This window comes from Centruroides sculpturatus, unplaced genomic scaffold (assembly GCF_000671375.1).
Source record: "Centruroides sculpturatus isolate CEXI.00-Female unplaced genomic scaffold, Cexi_2.0 scaffold1362, whole genome shotgun sequence".
Classification (NCBI taxonomy): domain Eukaryota; kingdom Metazoa; phylum Arthropoda; class Arachnida; order Scorpiones; family Buthidae; genus Centruroides; species Centruroides sculpturatus.
This window is the reverse complement of record NW_019385529.1, coordinates 40,023-59,261: the sequence shown is the minus strand read 5'-3', so window position 1 is coordinate 59,261 and position 19,239 is coordinate 40,023. Positions and strand designations below refer to the sequence as shown.

The window sequence follows — 19,239 nt, the reverse complement described above, 5'->3', positions numbered from 1 at the left end:
CAAAATCAATGATTTTATTCAATTAAAACACAGTCAATGAGCTCATTTAAAATTTGTCATTATGTACAAAATCATCAGTACAGCAAATGCTCTCCATGTCCATCTGTAGGTAATTCACATCTGCCTGTTCTCCAGTGCCACAAAGAATTTTGTATCTGGGTCCAACGGTGGCAATTTAAGGCTGACCACCTTCAATTTGTGAGGAATTAGATTAATGCTGATGGTAGTGGCAATCCACCTCAAGGCAATCACCTCATGAATAAAACTTTTAGATCCACCAACATTCAAGTTTATTTCAAAATTTAAAAAGTTCAGAAGAAACCAAAATGAATTCAATTCTATTATGCCCAATCACCAGGAACAAAACAGTCTTACTTTGCAGAGACAACCTTTTATTAAAGTCTATGACTCTGCAATGTTATGTAAAACAGTTAAAATGTTCATTGATGATATCATCACTAAACTGTTTTACATAATTTTGCAGAGGCATAACCTCTAATAAAAGGTCATCTTCAAAAAGAAAGACTGTTTTGCTCCTGATGATTGGACATGGTGGAATTGAAGACATTTTATTTCCTCTATATTTTTTAAATTGTAAAAATAGTCTGCCATTTTAATTGAAATTTATTTCAGAATTTATTGAAATACAATATTTTGAGTCCATCTTTCCAAAGTAGACAAATCATAAGATCTGGATGTGAAATTTTTACTGCTACAGATTTTTGTGATCTGCAAACTACTAGACCAATTACCGATAAATGTAAACACCAAAGCTTTACTTCTGGTAAGAAATAATACACAAATGAACAAAACCTGAGGCAGATCTTGATTAAGATTGAATACGTTCGTTTGTTTGTGTATTATTTCTTACCGGAAGTAAAGGTTTAATTAACAGTGGTGTTTTTGTGATATGGGTTGGGAAATGGCCACATGAAGCATATCATGACTGAACACCAGTTCTCACATATAAATACCAATTTTATTGAGAGTCTGTCCTTGACTCTTGTTCATTGTCATGGCAAATTCCAGGATGATGGGAAATTGAAGTTGTTTAATTGTAAAAAAAAAAAAAATGTCATCGTTTGGAGTTAATGGTATCCAAGGAAGCGTGTGAATGGTTCCATAGTGTTTGCACATCAGGATCTCAAAGTTAATTGTGTTATTAATTTAAGCATACTGTGTATAACATATATCATTCCATTAACCTATCTTTTTTTAGTGTTGAGATTCCTGATGAGCACCAATCCTTAATGTTAATTTATCTGGTGGAAGTCACTCATCTCAATTCTCAATTGTCTGCAGAAATTCTATTGGGTATCTCATGTGCTAATTCTGATTATCAGAAACTATGCAGTCTAAACTCAAACAAATTTCCTCTTCTCCTGACAGGGTGGCAACAATTTTATCATTTATGTCTGCACAGAGTAAATTTTTTGGATACAAAATTACTTGATACCTCACTTCATTAAGTGTTAGTGAATTGTAGTCTGAACTAAAAATTTCTTCTATGAGATTGTCTTGATACAGCATTTCTTATGTATATATGATTGATCCTTCAATCATGGCTTCCTCTTGTTCTTGCTGATCAGCCTTTGCTATCATTCTGTTACAATGTGCAAAGGGGTTCACCTCAGCAATCATTTCATGCAGCATCATCATTAGCTCTGGATTACAAATCTCATTTCTAAATATTCTGATGTCTGTTGCTTCTGCAGTGTCCATAACAGTGTTTTTCAATGTGGGGGACAATTGGATTGTTAAAGGGGCAATTCAAAAATGGACTTGTCCAGAGTTTAAGTTAACCATATAACCGCTGTATATGTAAGGGGACATAAGAATTTTAGAAAGGCTTAGTTGGGGGTATAGCACAAAAAAGGATGGGAAACACTGGTCTATAATATAAAGCTGAACATATGCTCACTCTTCAGGTCTGTCAGAATGTAAAGGACCATATTTATAATGAAGCTGCCCGTTGATCTTAAACATGTATGGTTTGTACCGATTGGAGCTACAGTTTCATTGGCAATGAAGAAATTAAACAACAATGCACTTTAGGTATTCTTGAGTAGTTGAGCTTTTTCCATGTAGAATGTTCTCAAGAACCTCATGAGAACAAGTAGAATACAATTTCACTTTTCCATTATGGCAACAGTCGTTAAAATGAAGTTGTTTCTACTATTGACTTTTTTGCATTCAAAATGTAAAGCCAAACAACTTGGTACATATGACAACAGTCCAAGATCAAAATAAGTCATATGAATGATCAGGTTGAGGGTTATTTTGAGAAGATGGAATCTTGAATTTGTGACTAAAGGAATGACTAATGGCTCAGTCTTGCCCCAAAATCTGATGTAAAGTCTAAATCAACAGCTTGGTGTAATGTTTAAATGGTTCCAATTCCAACCTGTTCTAGAGCCTCCGAGATATAAATTTAATGTTTCTTGAAAAAAATCAATGAGAACTTCTTCAACCATTGTTCGCACAATGCATGTTATTCCCCAATCTTGGTTGAGATTTCTAACACCATTAAAGCTTTTTCTTCTCTGCTTTCTTGTCTGAGTAGTTTCACTGCCTTGAACTAGCTTATGAGGTGTAGTCAAAAAGTTCCAGGACTGGTAACTTGATACTAGAAATAGTCATGTGCTGAACTTGCAAGAACTAGGATGCATAATAGACATCTTTATTTACTTTCCTACCAAATTTTGTGGCATTATCTTATGTAGTTTTCATTTCTTGCTATTTGGATTAAATCCACGTTCTTGTTGATTTGTGATTTTCATTGCTTTGTAAAGTGAATTCTTTTAAGGAACAGTGTGTGTGTGTGTGTAAAATTTTGTTTCAAACTTGGCAAGATTGCAACAGAAAAGAAAGTGATTACAGGAGACAAAAATATGAATTTACAGCTATGACTATGGGACCAAACAACAATTGACTCAGTGGAAAAATCATGGTTCACTCAGACCAAGGAAAGCATGCCAAGTGATGTGCAAACTCAAGAGAAAGCTCTTTTTTTCCAATAGGGAGGAAATTATTCTTCCAGATTTGTTCCACAAGGCCAAAATGAGAATCAAAAGTTTTATATGAATGTTTTGAGATGCCTGCATAAAACGAAAAAGACTTTGTAAATCTCAGAACTGGTTGTTGCATCATAACAATGTCTCCACTCAGCTATCTCTATTCAACAGTTTCCTGCCAAAAATAAAATGGCCGTGGTTCCCCACCCTCTTTATTCACCAGACTTGGAAAAATGTGATTGTTTCTATTTCTACAGCTGAAAAAGTGCTGAAAAGAACCAATTTGAGAACATTGATAACATTCAAACAGAATCACAGTGAGTGCTTAATAATGTCATAAAAAAAGAGTTTCAGGAATGATTTGAAAACAGAGAGAAGCACTGGAATCTATGTATAGCTGCAGAAGCAACTTATTTTAAAGATGACAACTCTCAATAAATTAACTTGTACATCAGACAATTTTTATTGGACCAGTCCTGGAACTTTTTGACTGCACCTCTTAAGTTCCAATTCAGTCAGTTGTCTATATATTGAGGGTTGTAGACTATTGTTTCTCTGCTCATGTTTCTCAATGTTAAATAAGAAAATGAATGGTTAAACTAAAAATTGTAATATAATCAGTATGATAATTACGATAAATAGCTTACTTAGCTTACTTTAAGGTAAATTTATTGATTATTTGAGGAAAATAATTTGAAAAAAACCAGAAAAAAGAAAAAAACTTGCAAAAAATTAACTAAATAGACAGTTTAAAATGATCAAAACAATTATGAACAATATTATTATAAAAACTTAATATTAATTCTCTAAACTCAAAATTTCTTCTTGCTGTGTACCTCAATATAAAATTTGTTTTACCTTTCAGGTTAGGATTTAGATGTGGGAAGCCTTCCCACTAGTGGAAGAGTTCAAATTTATTTTAGATGGGAGAATGGCATGCAGGAAGAATAAGGACTGTCTTTCTGCTATTATTTGTGCAGTTGTTTCTCAATTATTATGCTTTTAATTATATTTGTTGTTTTATAATATTTAAAACACTTATTTTGTGCTTTTAATCTGAATAAAATTATTTTGTAGGAAGCAATCATTTCTAAATAGCAAACTAATTCACACTTAATTTACTCTTTGTTAGTACAGGTAACCCCCGTATAACACGGCACTTCTATAGCACGGATTCACTCTAACACGGTTCGAGAATTGGTACCATCCCCCGTATAACACGGCACTTCTATAGCACGGATTCACTCTAACACAGTTCGAGAATTGGTACCATCCCCGCATAACACGGTACTTTTATAGCACGGATTAACTCTGACAGGGTTCGAGAATTGGGTAAAATCCTCGTACAACAGGAAATGTAATAAATTTTTACATACTTAAGTAATAATAGTTCACGAAAATTATTATTTTCGTGAACTATTAGTACTTAAGTATGTAAATTTTCTCTTCTCACCTTCTGTCGATACACGTGGTCCTTCTCGAAACTTGTTTCAATGTTGCCAGATCACGACGCTTCTGCTTCTGATGTTGCCAAATGTTTTTCCCTTATTCCATACTTGCTTTATTCTTCATAAGTGCTTAGCACCATATAAGGAAATTTATAAAGACCTTTTAACTAGAAGCAAGCAATCTAAAATTACATACATTTTGCAAAAGGTAAAGCATGGATCTGGAGATAATGCAGAAAAATACTCAGAGGATAAGGATAACTTGCCAAAAAGAAAACGCTCTCAGTTAATTAATAGTGTTTTTAGTGATGACGAAGAAAACATTGTTTAATTTATATTAATATGTATCACTTAAAAAAATTTTAATGAAGATATTTATCTTAATTATGAAAATATAATAGCATAATTTTTAATTTTTGGAACCTAACCCTCCTTTTCGTATTAGTTCTTTGTTTCATATAACACGGCAATTTTTTGGAACGTAACTACCGTGTTATACGGGGGTTACCTGTAATTCCTTTATGCTTTTGTTGAGCTTTAAGAGTATTAATTATTCTGTTTAGCTGTTGGTCATGTGTGTGAGATGATTTTCTCACTTTTGTTTAGAATAATTTACTTGTTCCTTTATAGTCTATATCTGTGGTTTCCAAAGTCTGAATCATAAGAAGAGCTGTAGGGATTGCAAGAGGTTTTACAATTGCCCAACATGTTTGTGTGATAGACTTAACATTGTACCTTTTGCCACTCTACCTCACCTGAACCATTGAACCTTTCTCAAATCTCTCCTCAACAACACCATCTACAGAGTAAGAGCATTAATTCAATACCTGAACCATTACTCAAACTAAGTTGAAAAACTAAAACCTCCTTCAATTAATATATGGATATTGACCAATTATAAATTACATTTTTAATATCATTTGATTTTTCATCATTTTTAGCATTTTAAAAATTAATTTCAAATCATTCTATTACAAAAGTGTAAAAACACCAAAGATTCTAAACCAACTTAGAAAGCATTGTTTTACATACTTATAAAAGTCATCAGTATGTAAGATAGTTTTATAATAGTTAAAAAAATATATTTATCTATGTTTAAAACAATAAATTTTAAGAAAAACTTTAGTTTTTCTCTATTAAAAAAGCAGCATTTAATACATTTAATAATAAATTGTTATTCTAAATAAAAATAATTTTTCAACAATATTGAGTGAAGTAAAAATTTTAAAAGTATAGAAATACTTACAACATTTTGCAGTTTCCAAATCAATGCAGTATAGTGCACATCTATTAAAAAAAGTAATAATCATCATTATTATATTTCATTTCTTACTCCAATAATCATGAAAATAACTTAAATAAAAAATTTCTTGAGCAATATTTTTTCTATTAAAGTAATAGCTTGTTATGAAAATCTAAACAATTATAAAAGAAACTTAGAATATAACACAGGTCTGCAAGTAAAAAACTGCATAGGATTTTTATACATTTTCTTATAGATTTCAACTTAGTAAAAATGAAAAAAATACCAAAAAAATTCCATCTTGTCAATTTTTTTTTGTTACATTCAAGTTGTTTGTATTTAGCATAAAATTCCTAGTTAACTTAAAATTTAGTATTTTTCTATTTATTTAAAAAAATTGCCTTAAAACAAAGACTTCTCACATTAATTCTATCAATTATAGCTGGACTTGACAATAAATAAATAAAAAATGTTAATGGTTGAAGAGAGTAGTGGTAAGGGGAAGTGAGTTAAGTAGTTTTAGCGTTAGGAGGAAGGTCACATGATTGTATAGAAACATGTTAAAAGATAATAGTGAATAATATTACTGGTGAGGTTGAGCATGTTTCGACATATTATCAGGGATACTAGGAATAAATATAAACAACCTGCTGTTGGATTAGATCATGTTTCAACAAGCTAAATAAGTTCAATATCTCGCTGTCCATCTAATGCCACACTCAGTTTATATCCACCATTCGAATGTTACTGTGCTTGTATTTTTATTTCTGGAATATGACTCGCAGAGGTTGTGTAATTTCTCCCGACAGCTTCTGTTATGTTTGTGGTGAATACACAGTGAAAAGTCAACATTCCATTTATCTGATCCCCTGTTTTTGGAAACAATGGGAAAAAAGGAAAAAGAAGCATGGAACTCTTTCAAGAATGTAGTGCATAAGTTTTTGAGGAATACTAAGGATCCTGACTACAAAACCATTGTATAATGCATGCTGGCAGCGTATAAAACTCAAGGATGCAAGACGAACTTAAAAGTTCATTTCTTACACTCCCATATTGACTATTTTCCCGAAAACTTGGGAGCCTACAGTGAAGAACAGGGTGAAAGATTTCACCAGGATGTCCATGATATCGAGATATTACCAAGGAAAATGGGATGTCAATATGTTAGCTGACTACTGTTGAATGCTCAATCGAGAAACCAGAGAAGGAAATCAGAAACAAGTTTGGTAAAAGAGTACGAGAAAAAAAAGTAGATCTAAAATTGTGTATAAATATCAGAAATAATTTATTGATTAGTTGTAAGAAAATATAATATATTTAGTTCATTGTAATAAATAAGAGTTTTAATCAAATATTTGTTTTTATTTTGCAAAAAACCTATACATGATGGGATGTTATGGAAGTCATTTTTAGAATCTCCAATCTTTAAAACATATAATTCAGCAAAAATATCCCATGCAGCTGGAAAAAAAATTTTTTTTTGCACACCTGTGTAATTGATATTATTATACAAAAATTGCCCATGATATAATGATTTAACAGTTGTATAATTTCTGATTATACTATAAATTTAAACACATGTTTTAATTCCTCTTATCAATGTAACAAAAAAAATAGATAAATATATTATAACTGTCCACAAAAAACTTATCAGTGTTGTGTTCGTAGTGTTTTTGTGGACAGTTATTACTCAACACAGTGTTATGGTTAGAAGATGTTTGTGGTTATAAACATATTATATTATATATTAGTTTTTATTTAAAAAATTTAATGTTTTATTAATATATTAATACTCTTTTTACATTAGGGAAAACTATTCCATGTCCAGCTAGTTTTTGGTTTGTGTGAATTGAGGCTAAAAAGAACAAACTTAATTATACACTGACACAGCACTGTCCATTACTAACTTTTGAAATGACTGTTTTGACAGTATCAAAAGTGAATTTTCCAAAAAAACTTAACTTTTCAAAAATGGCAAATTGTCCAAATTTGGAACAGGGCTTTATACAACCATGCAGTGGCATTCCACCTTCATACAAAGATTTCAAGCCAAAGAAAATTCAAATATCAAGCACATTTTGTAAAAAGTTTAAAACTATTGTTCTTATATTTAAATATTTACAAAATGACCTGAGAATCAAAGTAGTGACACTCATTTGACATATAAAAATTATGAATACACAACATCCATTTTTCACTTAAAACATAAGCTGCACATGCTAATAATAAAATGTTTTAATATTAGGCAACATTGGTATAACCATCAAAAGATATATTGAGTAAAAATATTACTGATACTGCATAAAGGATGAAGAAAATACAGGTATTGCTGGTGGCAGCTTGGCAAATATGTCATTTGTGTCAACTAAGTATTTTTTTAAATCTGTGTTTATAAATACCTATAAACGATTTTACTCAGGCAATACTTTCGCAATGGAATTCTGAAGATCACTCACCTAGAAAATTTATTAATGATGTAAATACAGCTTTTAATAATGTTTAATTTTCAGAAGACACAATGCTGATGCAAACATATTGCAACATAAACAAAATTCATTCTATTGGAACAGTTATGGAACAGGGTACATTTTTTGCTAAGTGAGTGACAGTGATTAAACTTGGAATTTGATGAGAACATAACAGGGATCTATGCATTCCAGTAGGTATATTTCCTCATAGCTTAGTCTTAGCTCAGATGCTACAAAACATGCCAACTGAAAATCTTACAAATGTTGCCTGAAAAAGTTAAAGATCCCTGAAATTAGTTTACCACTTCCTACATCCACTTGATTTTTCCCATCTTGCTGAAATTCATACTGTAGATTCAGTACATATGTGCTATGTAACAATACTTGGGCAGTCTCTTGATGAGCCACACATTGCAAACTTTAAATTATCTGTTGACAGAATTGTCTGCATGTGAAACAGTTTCCTTGTGTAAGTTATGTATTTATATAAATATAAAAAAAGTAGTCATAATTTAAAATATTCTTATTCCAAGATATTTGCATCCTTTCATATTCTCTTAATGTTCCAATCTTCTTATATCTATTTGCCCAATTTGGTTGAATCAACTTTGTTCACTTTTTTTGAGATATTCATTAACTCAATGCACTTGACAGTAGATATCTAAATATATGATTTTATTAAGTTGTAAAAGCCATTCTAACTTAACTACTTTTCCAGAAATCAACCTGAAAAGTAGTTACTTAGAATAACTTATAAAGTTCATATGGAGATAGACTTATGACTTAAATGTAAAAGTTCTTTATAGATTATTTTTCATAAGATATGAAAGTTTATAAAGTATTAATATCCATTTTCACCACAATTCTAAAGCTTCAAAAATAGGTTATTTTAAAATGATTCTACTGTATGACGACACATATTTAAACAATTAATCCAATTTATTTTTTCATTTAATGCAAGTTAAATCCAAACATCATATTTTATGATCATTCCAAACTGAAAGCATTTCAACAATAAGTATGTTCAAAGCATTAAGATTTACTATAAGCTCTTGAGTTGTCACTTGATAATTTATAAAAATTCCTACTGTAATTTATCTTCATTAGCAACTTTTAGCATCTTGTACATTGTAAATCTTTTCATTAAAAATATCTGACTAAAAATTCTTGTATCACATTTTATGTGCATGAAATTTAATAGCAGATTCATTTTTACTATATATACAAAGTGGTGTTTTTATAAAACTCCTAGAATATAACATGTCATATATGTCTCTTTAGTCTTAATTTTATTCACATAAAAAAGTGGTCACTGAAAAAAATTTAGTCAAACAATATATGATAATATATTAAATATCAAAATTGCTTCAATTAAATCATACTTTCCAATCATTATACTGAAATACATAAAAAACTACAAAATCCATCAAACTCAATGACAGAATATTTTCAATAATATAAAATTTAATTTTAAACAATGAGATTTGATATTAAGTCTCAAAAAACAATATCTATATATTAAATTATTATTTTAGTGAATATAAATACAAGATAACACTGACTTGATATATAAAGTTTTGCAAAATTGTTACATCTATAATAAAACACAGCTTTATGATTACCATTGCTATTGCACAATATCTTATAATCTCACTGATCTTCATTTTCACTAAGATTAATGTGAATTATAAATATTTAAAAAATTCATAATTGCCATTTTCTATAATTTTGCTGATGAACTTATAAAATGCAGTTTGCATCTAGTGATGACTTTTGGTGCTATCTTTTTTAATCTACATCACTCTGTTTTCCATAATTACTTTTAAAGAATTTTATGTATTTTGAAACAATATAGATAAATATTTTTCTTCTACTGTAACATTACATATTAAATCATTTTTAACTGTAGACTTTGTCCATTTTCCACATAAAATTAAATAACACATTTAAATTTAAGTTGCACTATACCTTCGATTTGTACAATAACGTATTCCCAAACGCCTTGGAACTTCTTTCCATCCTATACATACCACACTATTATCATCAGAAGACCAAATTGCCTATTAAAGAAAAATATACTAAATATTTGTTTAGACATATGTTGAAAATTTTAAATTATTATAATCAAAAAATATTTAAAGGTGATTTAAGCATCATTTTAAATCCAAAAATTCACACCTAATAAAATATACTACTAATAGTGAAAAGTTTTTATGATAATTTTCAGCAATACCATTCATTGATCATTTTGTAGAAAGAGAGAATTTTATCTTAAGAAAATTTATTTCTGGACAACTTTTTAGACAGTCCATTTCCAACATTTCTAACTCAGAAAATGTGTGTGTAATTTCTTGTTTAGTTAATTCCTTGAAAAAAACTTATATTTAGTTATTTTTTCCCTAACAACATATAATACAAAAAAAAAAAAAAATTCATACAATATTAAATGGTAATGATTTTGAAAATTTAGATAGTATATATGTGAACTAGTTATTTTTATTAATTTATAAAGCTTCTAAGCATTGAGAAAAATTCAAAATATTTCATAATTTTAAAATGGATTATCAATAAAACTTATTTATTCTCAACAATAATATCTCAATAATTTATATGATTTAAAATATAATCATTATTAATTATTGTTCTTTACTTATAAGAATAATGCTCAGACAAAAAGACATTAAAAGAAAAGTACAGAGTCTGGCAGGAAAGTATGACATTTTCATAATAATTGTATACAGTTATTTGTTTATGAAAAAATTTTTTATTTTTGCAATAGAAACAGAAATGTTTGCCATTTAATAATGTAAAAACAAAAAGAGCCTACAAGATTTGAAAAATAACAACAAAATTGCATCCATCTTTATTAGTGCATTCCTTGCAGAGAAATTGACAACTGTCTTCTGAACCAGGTTTTGTGGAATCATTTGGACTTTCCATATAATTGTATTTTTGAGGACTTCAGTATTCTATGGCTTGTCAATATACTCTTTAGCTTTTTAGTAATCCCATAAAGAGTAATCACACACTGAAAGGTTGAGTGATTAAGCTGGCCAGTGAATGTTCATGCAGAGAAATGAGGTGCTTGACAAAAAATGTCAAGTTCATTCACTGACTTCCTCATTGAATGAGCAGTTGCCCTATCTTATTGAAACCATATTATTTGATGGTTTATGCCATGCTTTTGCAGCTCAGGCAATATGAAGTTATGCAACATCACTACATAATGTTGTGGTGAAAGTCACTGTTGTTAGTCATTCCCTTCCTCAAAAAAGTAAAGGCCAATTATGCTGAATTTGGCTAACCTATATATAACCTATACTAACCTTATACTATACAGTTATATATTTGCTGTGCAGGGAACGTTAATGGAGTTGCCAAGGACTTTTTGACAACCAAAAATGGAAATTCTGTTTGTTAATGCATTCTGGGACATGAAAGTAAGCCTCATCACTCATTGCCACCAAAATGTCATCCCTTAAAATTTCCAGCATAGCCACTATAAAATTTCTTTGATTTAAAGTCATTTTTGTGTAGCTCTTGTTAACCTTGTATGGGTAATAATTTTGGTCTATAAGTAAAAGTCTTTAACCTTTTTAAGCCCAAGGACTAATACAATATCTGAAAAAATTTAATCTCACATCCAATATCATCTGGAGTAACACACAATACACACTTTTTATGGAAGAGTGCTGTTGTTCAAGAAAGCAAGAGGAAGTGAACAGTGTATGTTGGAGGAAGAGACACTGAGGCAAGGGGTCTGTTAACAATTAAAACTCATTTTATTTGAAATAAAGGATAGTTTACAGGTAAAAAATCTTCCTCTGCAGATAAGATAATTATACAAGATTGGTCCAGATTATCTTTCATAATAGTCTTTAACTCCCAATTCAAGCATCAACTGGTGTCCATCACTGCTCATCAGCTCTGGGGCTAGTGTTACTAAGCAAACCTCTGGAGATGAACATAGTTCTCTTCACGAATGCAGTTAAGACAGTCAAGGAGAGACATGACAATGACTTGTTCCAATAAAGAGACTGAGGGAAATTCATGGTCCTAGACGGACAGGAACAGAATTCTCAAGAGAGAGCAAAGAACCTTGTGTCCTTGTAACTCAAGTTTTAAAGGATTTTTTCCTTAGTTTAAACACTCTGGTTGGTCCCATTTCTCCATTTAATTGGTTCTTGTTCTGTTACCAAAGCTTATTCAGGACCAAATGTGGGAATGAGAGAGAGATTGACATCACCCTTTTTTTTTATTGAACTCAAATTCTGATTCCAATCCAAGATGCTTATTAAACTGACGGAACTCTTATCCATAACTCATTGTGTTTTCCTTCCTGTTTCTAATAATTTCCAGCTACCATCATGTGACAAGATGTTTAAAAAAAACTTATCTTTTTGTTGTTTCTATGGTCACTGGAGTGAGAAGTCGAATTTCCTGTTTGATCCTCTCTCTCATTTCTTTGGTAACATTTTCTTTATATATAAAATATATTTTAAAAATAAATTTTATGAGGAATTGTGACTTGGTCTGGAGTCTCATAAATGCTAGAACTGAATGTTCCAAAAATGCTTGGATAGATTTTGAATGATTTGATATTTTGTAGCAAAAAAAAAGCTTTAAATTATTTATTATCTTATTTCAAATTGATTTCTTAATTAGTACATTGTTTTTATTTTAAGTTTTAGTTGGTATTATAAGGAGTCATTTTACATGGTCTCATTTTCCATTAGAATATGCCCTTGAACAGTTTGCAAACACATTATTTAAATGTAACAATTAATTATATATATAAGTATGATATAATAGTAATTATTATTTATAAACATATTTACAAGATTTTGAAAAAAAAAATGCTATTTTTAATAAAATATTGATTAAGTAATAACTATTACTTTATTCTTCCTTTTTTACTTTATATAAATCATGTACAGTTTATAAATGTTTATATGATCAATAGAGTTTAAATGAAATAAAATGAAATCTAAAAGTTTCTGAATTTTATAAATATAAATATTGTAATTAGTTTTATTAAAAAGACATTCATTTCAAATTTAAAAAATATATATTATCAAATTTAAAAGTTTTATTATATATAGTAAAAGATGTAGTATAGATCTATTTAGCTTAAAGAAATGAAATCCTCTGCTATTCAGGTTTAAAGGAATTTATAAATAATCCATCTAGTTAAAAAATAAATATTGTAGTAATATTTTTTAATAAAATATGTAAGTAAAAGATTTAAATAATTTTCAAATGTATGATTTCAAACTAAAAAACAATATTAAAAAAATAATAATAAAATAACAATAATTTTGAATGAAGGAACACTTTTTGTTCCTTTATTCAAAACTATAAAATTTTGTTTTAGGCTACTATCTTAATAATGAAATTCAAACATCAGAAATATTAATGAGAAAAAGATTTTTATTTCTAAAATTTCTATTTATTGCTTGGGATTATTATTATTCTGCAATCTTTCTGTTGACCAATTGGCGGATTACTTTCAGGATATCCTGCAGATTTTCATTAATAAATACTTTTCTATAATAACACTAAATAAGAAAACCAAGATAAAGCAAAAGGCATTTTTGACAAAAATTATTTAAAAGTGATACAATAAAGTTAATTAGCCAGAAGAAGAGGTTGTTTAAACAATTAAACAAGTGTTGTATTTTAGGAGATCAACATGCTAAAATATTAATGGAATTGAGAGGGCTATCCAAGAATATTAGATATAAAATTAGGCAAGAAGAGGAAGATTACTATGACAGACAATTCTCTAATATATGTTCCTCTATAGAATTTTGGCAAGAGATTAAACATCTACCTATCGAAGTAGTTAAAACACAGGATAACGCACAAATTAATCAGTTGAAACATAATGGTAAACTTTTTCAAAATGAAGAAAAAATAAGTAATATATTTGCTGAACACTATAGACAGATGGGAGGCTTTGCCACATCAATGTTAAAAAATAATTTTTTCTCACATTCCTCTTCATGCTCAATTCTTTTGTTTTGGAAGAGACTTCTCCTAAAGAGATTTTTGGCCATATGAGTGTAAAAGCAAATACTGCAGACACTGATAAGTTAAATATATTTATTTTAAGACAAATAGCAGATAAAATTGCTTTACCATTATCTTATTTAATTAATTAATAAATCCTTCGAGCGTGGGAGGTTTCCGGAGAAGCTTAAATACAATCTCGTAATCCCAATATTTAAAAATAAACAATCTAAACAGAACTTGGGGAGCTATTGTCCAATTACTATTATTTAGAGTATAACTAAAATGATTTGAAAAGGCTTTCTATAAAAGATTTTTTGAATTTGTCAATAAATATAAAATTATATCTAATAATCAGTATGGTTTTAAAAGAGAGGCCTCTACAATTGATGCTTTGACTCATCTTAAACAATATATTAGTAAGTCTCGATAATTCAAATATTGTAATGGCAGTGTTTATCGATCTGACCATGGCTTTTGATAGTGTAGATATTCAGATATTAAAACAAAAATTGTTTAAAGTTGGATTGAGAGGAGTGCTATTGGAATGGCTAATATCCTATTTATCAAATCATACGTACTATGTTAAGGTAAAAAATTCAATATCAAAACCTTTTCAAGTGAACAAAGGTGTACCACAGGGATCCATTTTGGGCCCTCTTCTTTTTAATATTTATATAAATGATATTGTAGAGACTATTCCCGAGAATAATATTATATTGTATGCAGATGATATTGTTATAACATATGCAGATTGTAATCTTCAATTGGTTGAAAATAATATAAATTCTTTGCTGGCTAAATTAAGTAAGTATATGGAAAATAATAACTTAAGTGTAAATGAAAATTAATACAAAACAGTTAATTTAGAAGATATACAAGTTAGAATAAATAATGAACGTATTCATAGAGTTAATACTGTAAAATATTTAGGTATTGAAATTGATGATAAATTACGATGGACTAATCATATAAATAATTTAACACTGTCTTTATCTAGATTTATTGGAATACTGAAAAGAATAATGAGTTTTTTAAATTTTGAGACTGTTTTGCGCTTATATCACGCTTGCATGGAACCCAAACTTCAATATGGTATTTCCGTATGGGGTACAGCTTCTTTTGTATTGAATAGGTTGCAAGTTATACAAAATAACTTTATAAGAGCATTATATAAGTTACCTTATGATTCTTCTGTCACTTCTTTTTATAACCAGACCAAAATTGATAAAATAAAAGCTTTATATAAAAAATACGTTCTTCTAGAAAGTTTTAAGCTAATAAAGGTGGGCAAGAAAGAATCTTATATAAGTGATGAGTTAAATAAATATCTTAGGCCTTCTAACTACAACTATCAATGGAAAAATAATTTGATTCTATCAAAAGTTAAGCAATGTTTTGGACAAGATGCACCAATCTATCAACTTATATATAACTGGAATTCTTTAAAAGAAGAATACAAAGATTTGAGTTTTTTACAGCCTATTTAAATGATATTTTTACAGCTGTAAAAATATGAGCTGCAATTAGTTGTGTGTATTTTTATTTTATTAATTATTGTTTCTTTTCTCAGTTCTTTTTTTATTGTTTTGTTGATTGTATATTATATATATGTCTGTTTTTTTTTTTTTTGACTCTTGAAAAAGGCCAATGGTCATAGGATCATTTGGTTAAATAAATAAAAAAAAATTTAAATTACTATTTATATTCATTAAGATCCAAAAGTTTTTCATATCACTTCCAGTTTTAGGACAAAAAAGGTTAGGACAGAAAAGATTTCTACAATATTACATATTAAAATAAATAAATAAAAGTAATTTACATAAAAAAATTTTTTGTGTAATCATACCTGTCCAGGAGATACATCTTCAGGAATACTATCTAGCACAACAACATCTTCACTTAATATATCCATTATGCAAACAACAGAATGATGCCTTGTTGTAAAAGTTTCACCCCAGTCCTCTTCATTAATATAATCCTCCATACCCTAGAGATATAACATGTACAAATCATAAAAATCTGTTAATTTCACAGAAATTTAAAACTAACTTGCAATATCTTCATTTATCTATCTATAACTTATTAATTTAAATATATAAAACTAGCTTACCCGTCGCGCATTGCTGCGATCTCAGAAGAGATGAAATTCAAGCAAACTCGTTATAATAAAATTAAATTTTCATTTTATCATTTTTATTGAAATATATTATTATTATTCGTTTTCATCGGGAAAACATTTCAAAGTGTCGTTTCAATTCTATTTATTTATTGGAGTGCTCGTGGATACACGATATTTTTTGTTTTTTCGTCTGGTGCGTACACGAATAATTCGGAAGGTTTTCCGACGCGTGAGCTGGCCACATACAGTTGTCCATGCGAGAAGCACGGATTCTCCAAATTTAGCCCACACACTTGCAGCGATTGTCAAAAGCGCGATATTCCCCATTTATATATATATTTTTAAATCCTTTATAATTTTAATTATTTAATTGCTCCTTCCTCTCTTCCTTGGCATGTTGGGAAATTTCTGATAGTTAGATAATAAACCGTTTTATTGTAATTTGTCTTTTTAAATTATTTCGAGTCGATATTAAAATTTGAAAAAGGGCGATACCTAGATCGGTAAAATAGGCGAATTTCTTCCTACAACTTCGGTCGTTGTTCGGGGTACAGTTAAGATTTTAACGAAGTTCGAGCGAAAACATAATTAGCAAAAAAAGTCGAAATAAAGTGATTAAACAAAAATGATTACAAATATCGTAAATAACAGTTCACAAATGCATATATAGAGACATATATATTTTTGAAGGGGGGAAATGGTCTTCACAATTTGAAATCGATCAAACACACTATGCGCGAATGCTCGTGTAAACGCGCGCCATCTATCGTAGGATAAATGTACTTCGCGGGAGTGTATTAAAAAACTTCCCGAAGTTTCATGGCAATCGTACTATGCCACAAACCTTCGCCGGAGTATATTAAACAACTTCCCAAAGTTTCATGGCAATCGGATAAACGGTGTGGTAATGCATGAAGGACATAGGACACACAGACACACAGACAGACATACATTCATTTTTATATATATAGATTACTTGTCCTGATTGACTGAGTGAGTGATTGACTGATTCATCATCACCCAGAGCAAACCACTGAACCTAAAGAGGTGAAATTTGGTACACAGTTAGGGTACGCCATGAAAACACACAATAAGAAGGGATTTTTCGAAATTCCCCCATGGGGGCAGTGGGAGAGCATTAAGGCTTAACCGGAAGAACGGCTTCTACTGTACTATTTTAGATGTGATTTTTTGTTTTCAACTATGTTATAGTAGGATACACCATGAGAATACACACTAAGAAGGGATTTTTCGAAATTTCCCGTGGGGGGAGAAGGAGAGCATTAAGGCTTAACCTGAAGAACGACTTCTACTGTACTATTTTAGATGCATTTTTTGTTTTTAACTATGTTTAGTCTTCATTGAGTACTTAGGTGAATTAAATTGATAACATTTCAGACATTGTTATAAATATTTTTATATATTTCGATTTTTTAACAAAATGTTCAACCGTTTTAAATTCAAATTTGTTATTGCATATTGGTTTGATTATAGAACAATTGTAAATGTTCCAGAAAATTGATCAAATTGAAAATAGTTTGTATGATTCTCAGCAATTCTCATCATTATCAGCAGTAGGTGTTATATAACAATTACTATGGTCGTTGAAATACTGAATATAAAGGGGGTTTGCTTGTAAAATCCTTGCGGGCAAAGATGCGGGTAACAGCTAGTTCATTAATAACTATATGTTCTGACTATTAACGAGTTTATTAATCAAATTATGTCATAAATTTACTTTAATTAAACTAGACAATTTGGTAGAAACTTGTTTGTATTTAGTTAATCTACATCTGGATACATATATTGATTTACTACAAGTTGTACTATTATTTACATTAAAATTATATCAAAACATAACTAATTTAGTATTCAGTAAATGATGCTATATTGAAATATACAAATTAAACTATAGATAATAGAAAAGATAAAGTTAATCCCTTTTGTTAAAACTAACATTAAAAGTTAATTTTATTTATTAAAGGAAATAGGAATAAAAAAAAAAAAATGTTTTATTATACCATTTTTATTTCCTGCTTATTTTCATCATCATCTTTATTATGCTTTTGCTTGAAAAAAGATTTTGATTTTGTTTTCTTTTCTTCAGCAATATATAGAAGACGGTCTTCACTATGTGACCATTCCAAACAGCCAAACTCAGCTATTAAAGTAGTATAATAGTTACTTTAAATATATTTGCTATTTTAAATTTGATACTTACTTTTAAATATCTAAATAATTCTAAACAGTTGACAAATAACAATGATATCAAATAGCTAAACAATAAATGTATCAACTTCAGAAATATGAAGTAATAAATAAAATTAACACTTTATGCTTCTAACACAATAAAGTGTTATAAATTAAGACACATGGCGGGTTTTCTCATCTTTATTTAGTTGATACGTGTGAAAATTTTTACATGTTTCGGGCTCTTAAGCCCCTCTTCAGCCAACTAAAACATTAAAAAAGAATATAACATACATATAAAAACACAAGTATTGTAGAAATCATAAAAATATAAAACGTACCTTTCACTTACAAAACAGTTCTACAAAATCCCTGATATAAAACATATTCTGGACATAAACTTATTATATAACCAATATAAACTATAAAACATATTCTTGATATAAACATACACTGGACAACAACTATCAAATTGGTGTACAATTGATTATGCTTTCTACAAAATCCTTATTTCTTTTGATACACATTCACAATATAATACGAATTTACATAACTTCTACAATATAAATTTACATATCTGACATCTACTATATTTTTTACAATGTATGATTGTTGATTTATTTAACATTTTAATATTTAATATTATAGATTATTATTTGAACTAATGATATTACAATGTCTTGAAGTTGGTAAACATTATTAACATTTAATGTAGATTTACATATTATTTGACTCCCATTAC

General features: G+C 29.0%; 1 protein-coding gene across 1 annotated transcript in view; it reads right to left on the bottom strand.

The window, feature by feature from the left end:
* Positions 1–19,239, bottom strand: part of LOC111639859 (acylamino-acid-releasing enzyme-like) — a 119,269-nt gene that overhangs the window by 71,337 nt on the left and 28,693 nt on the right. Inside the window, exons 4-7 of the mRNA XM_023385807.1 lie at positions 18,329–18,468; positions 16,035–16,175; positions 10,142–10,233; positions 5,709–5,749 (exon numbers count right to left, since the gene is read on the bottom strand). Coding sequence (XP_023241575.1) covers positions 5,709–5,749; positions 10,142–10,233; positions 16,035–16,175; positions 18,329–18,468 — 414 coding nt within the window. The remainder of the gene's footprint in view (positions 1–5,708; positions 5,750–10,141; positions 10,234–16,034; positions 16,176–18,328; positions 18,469–19,239) is intronic.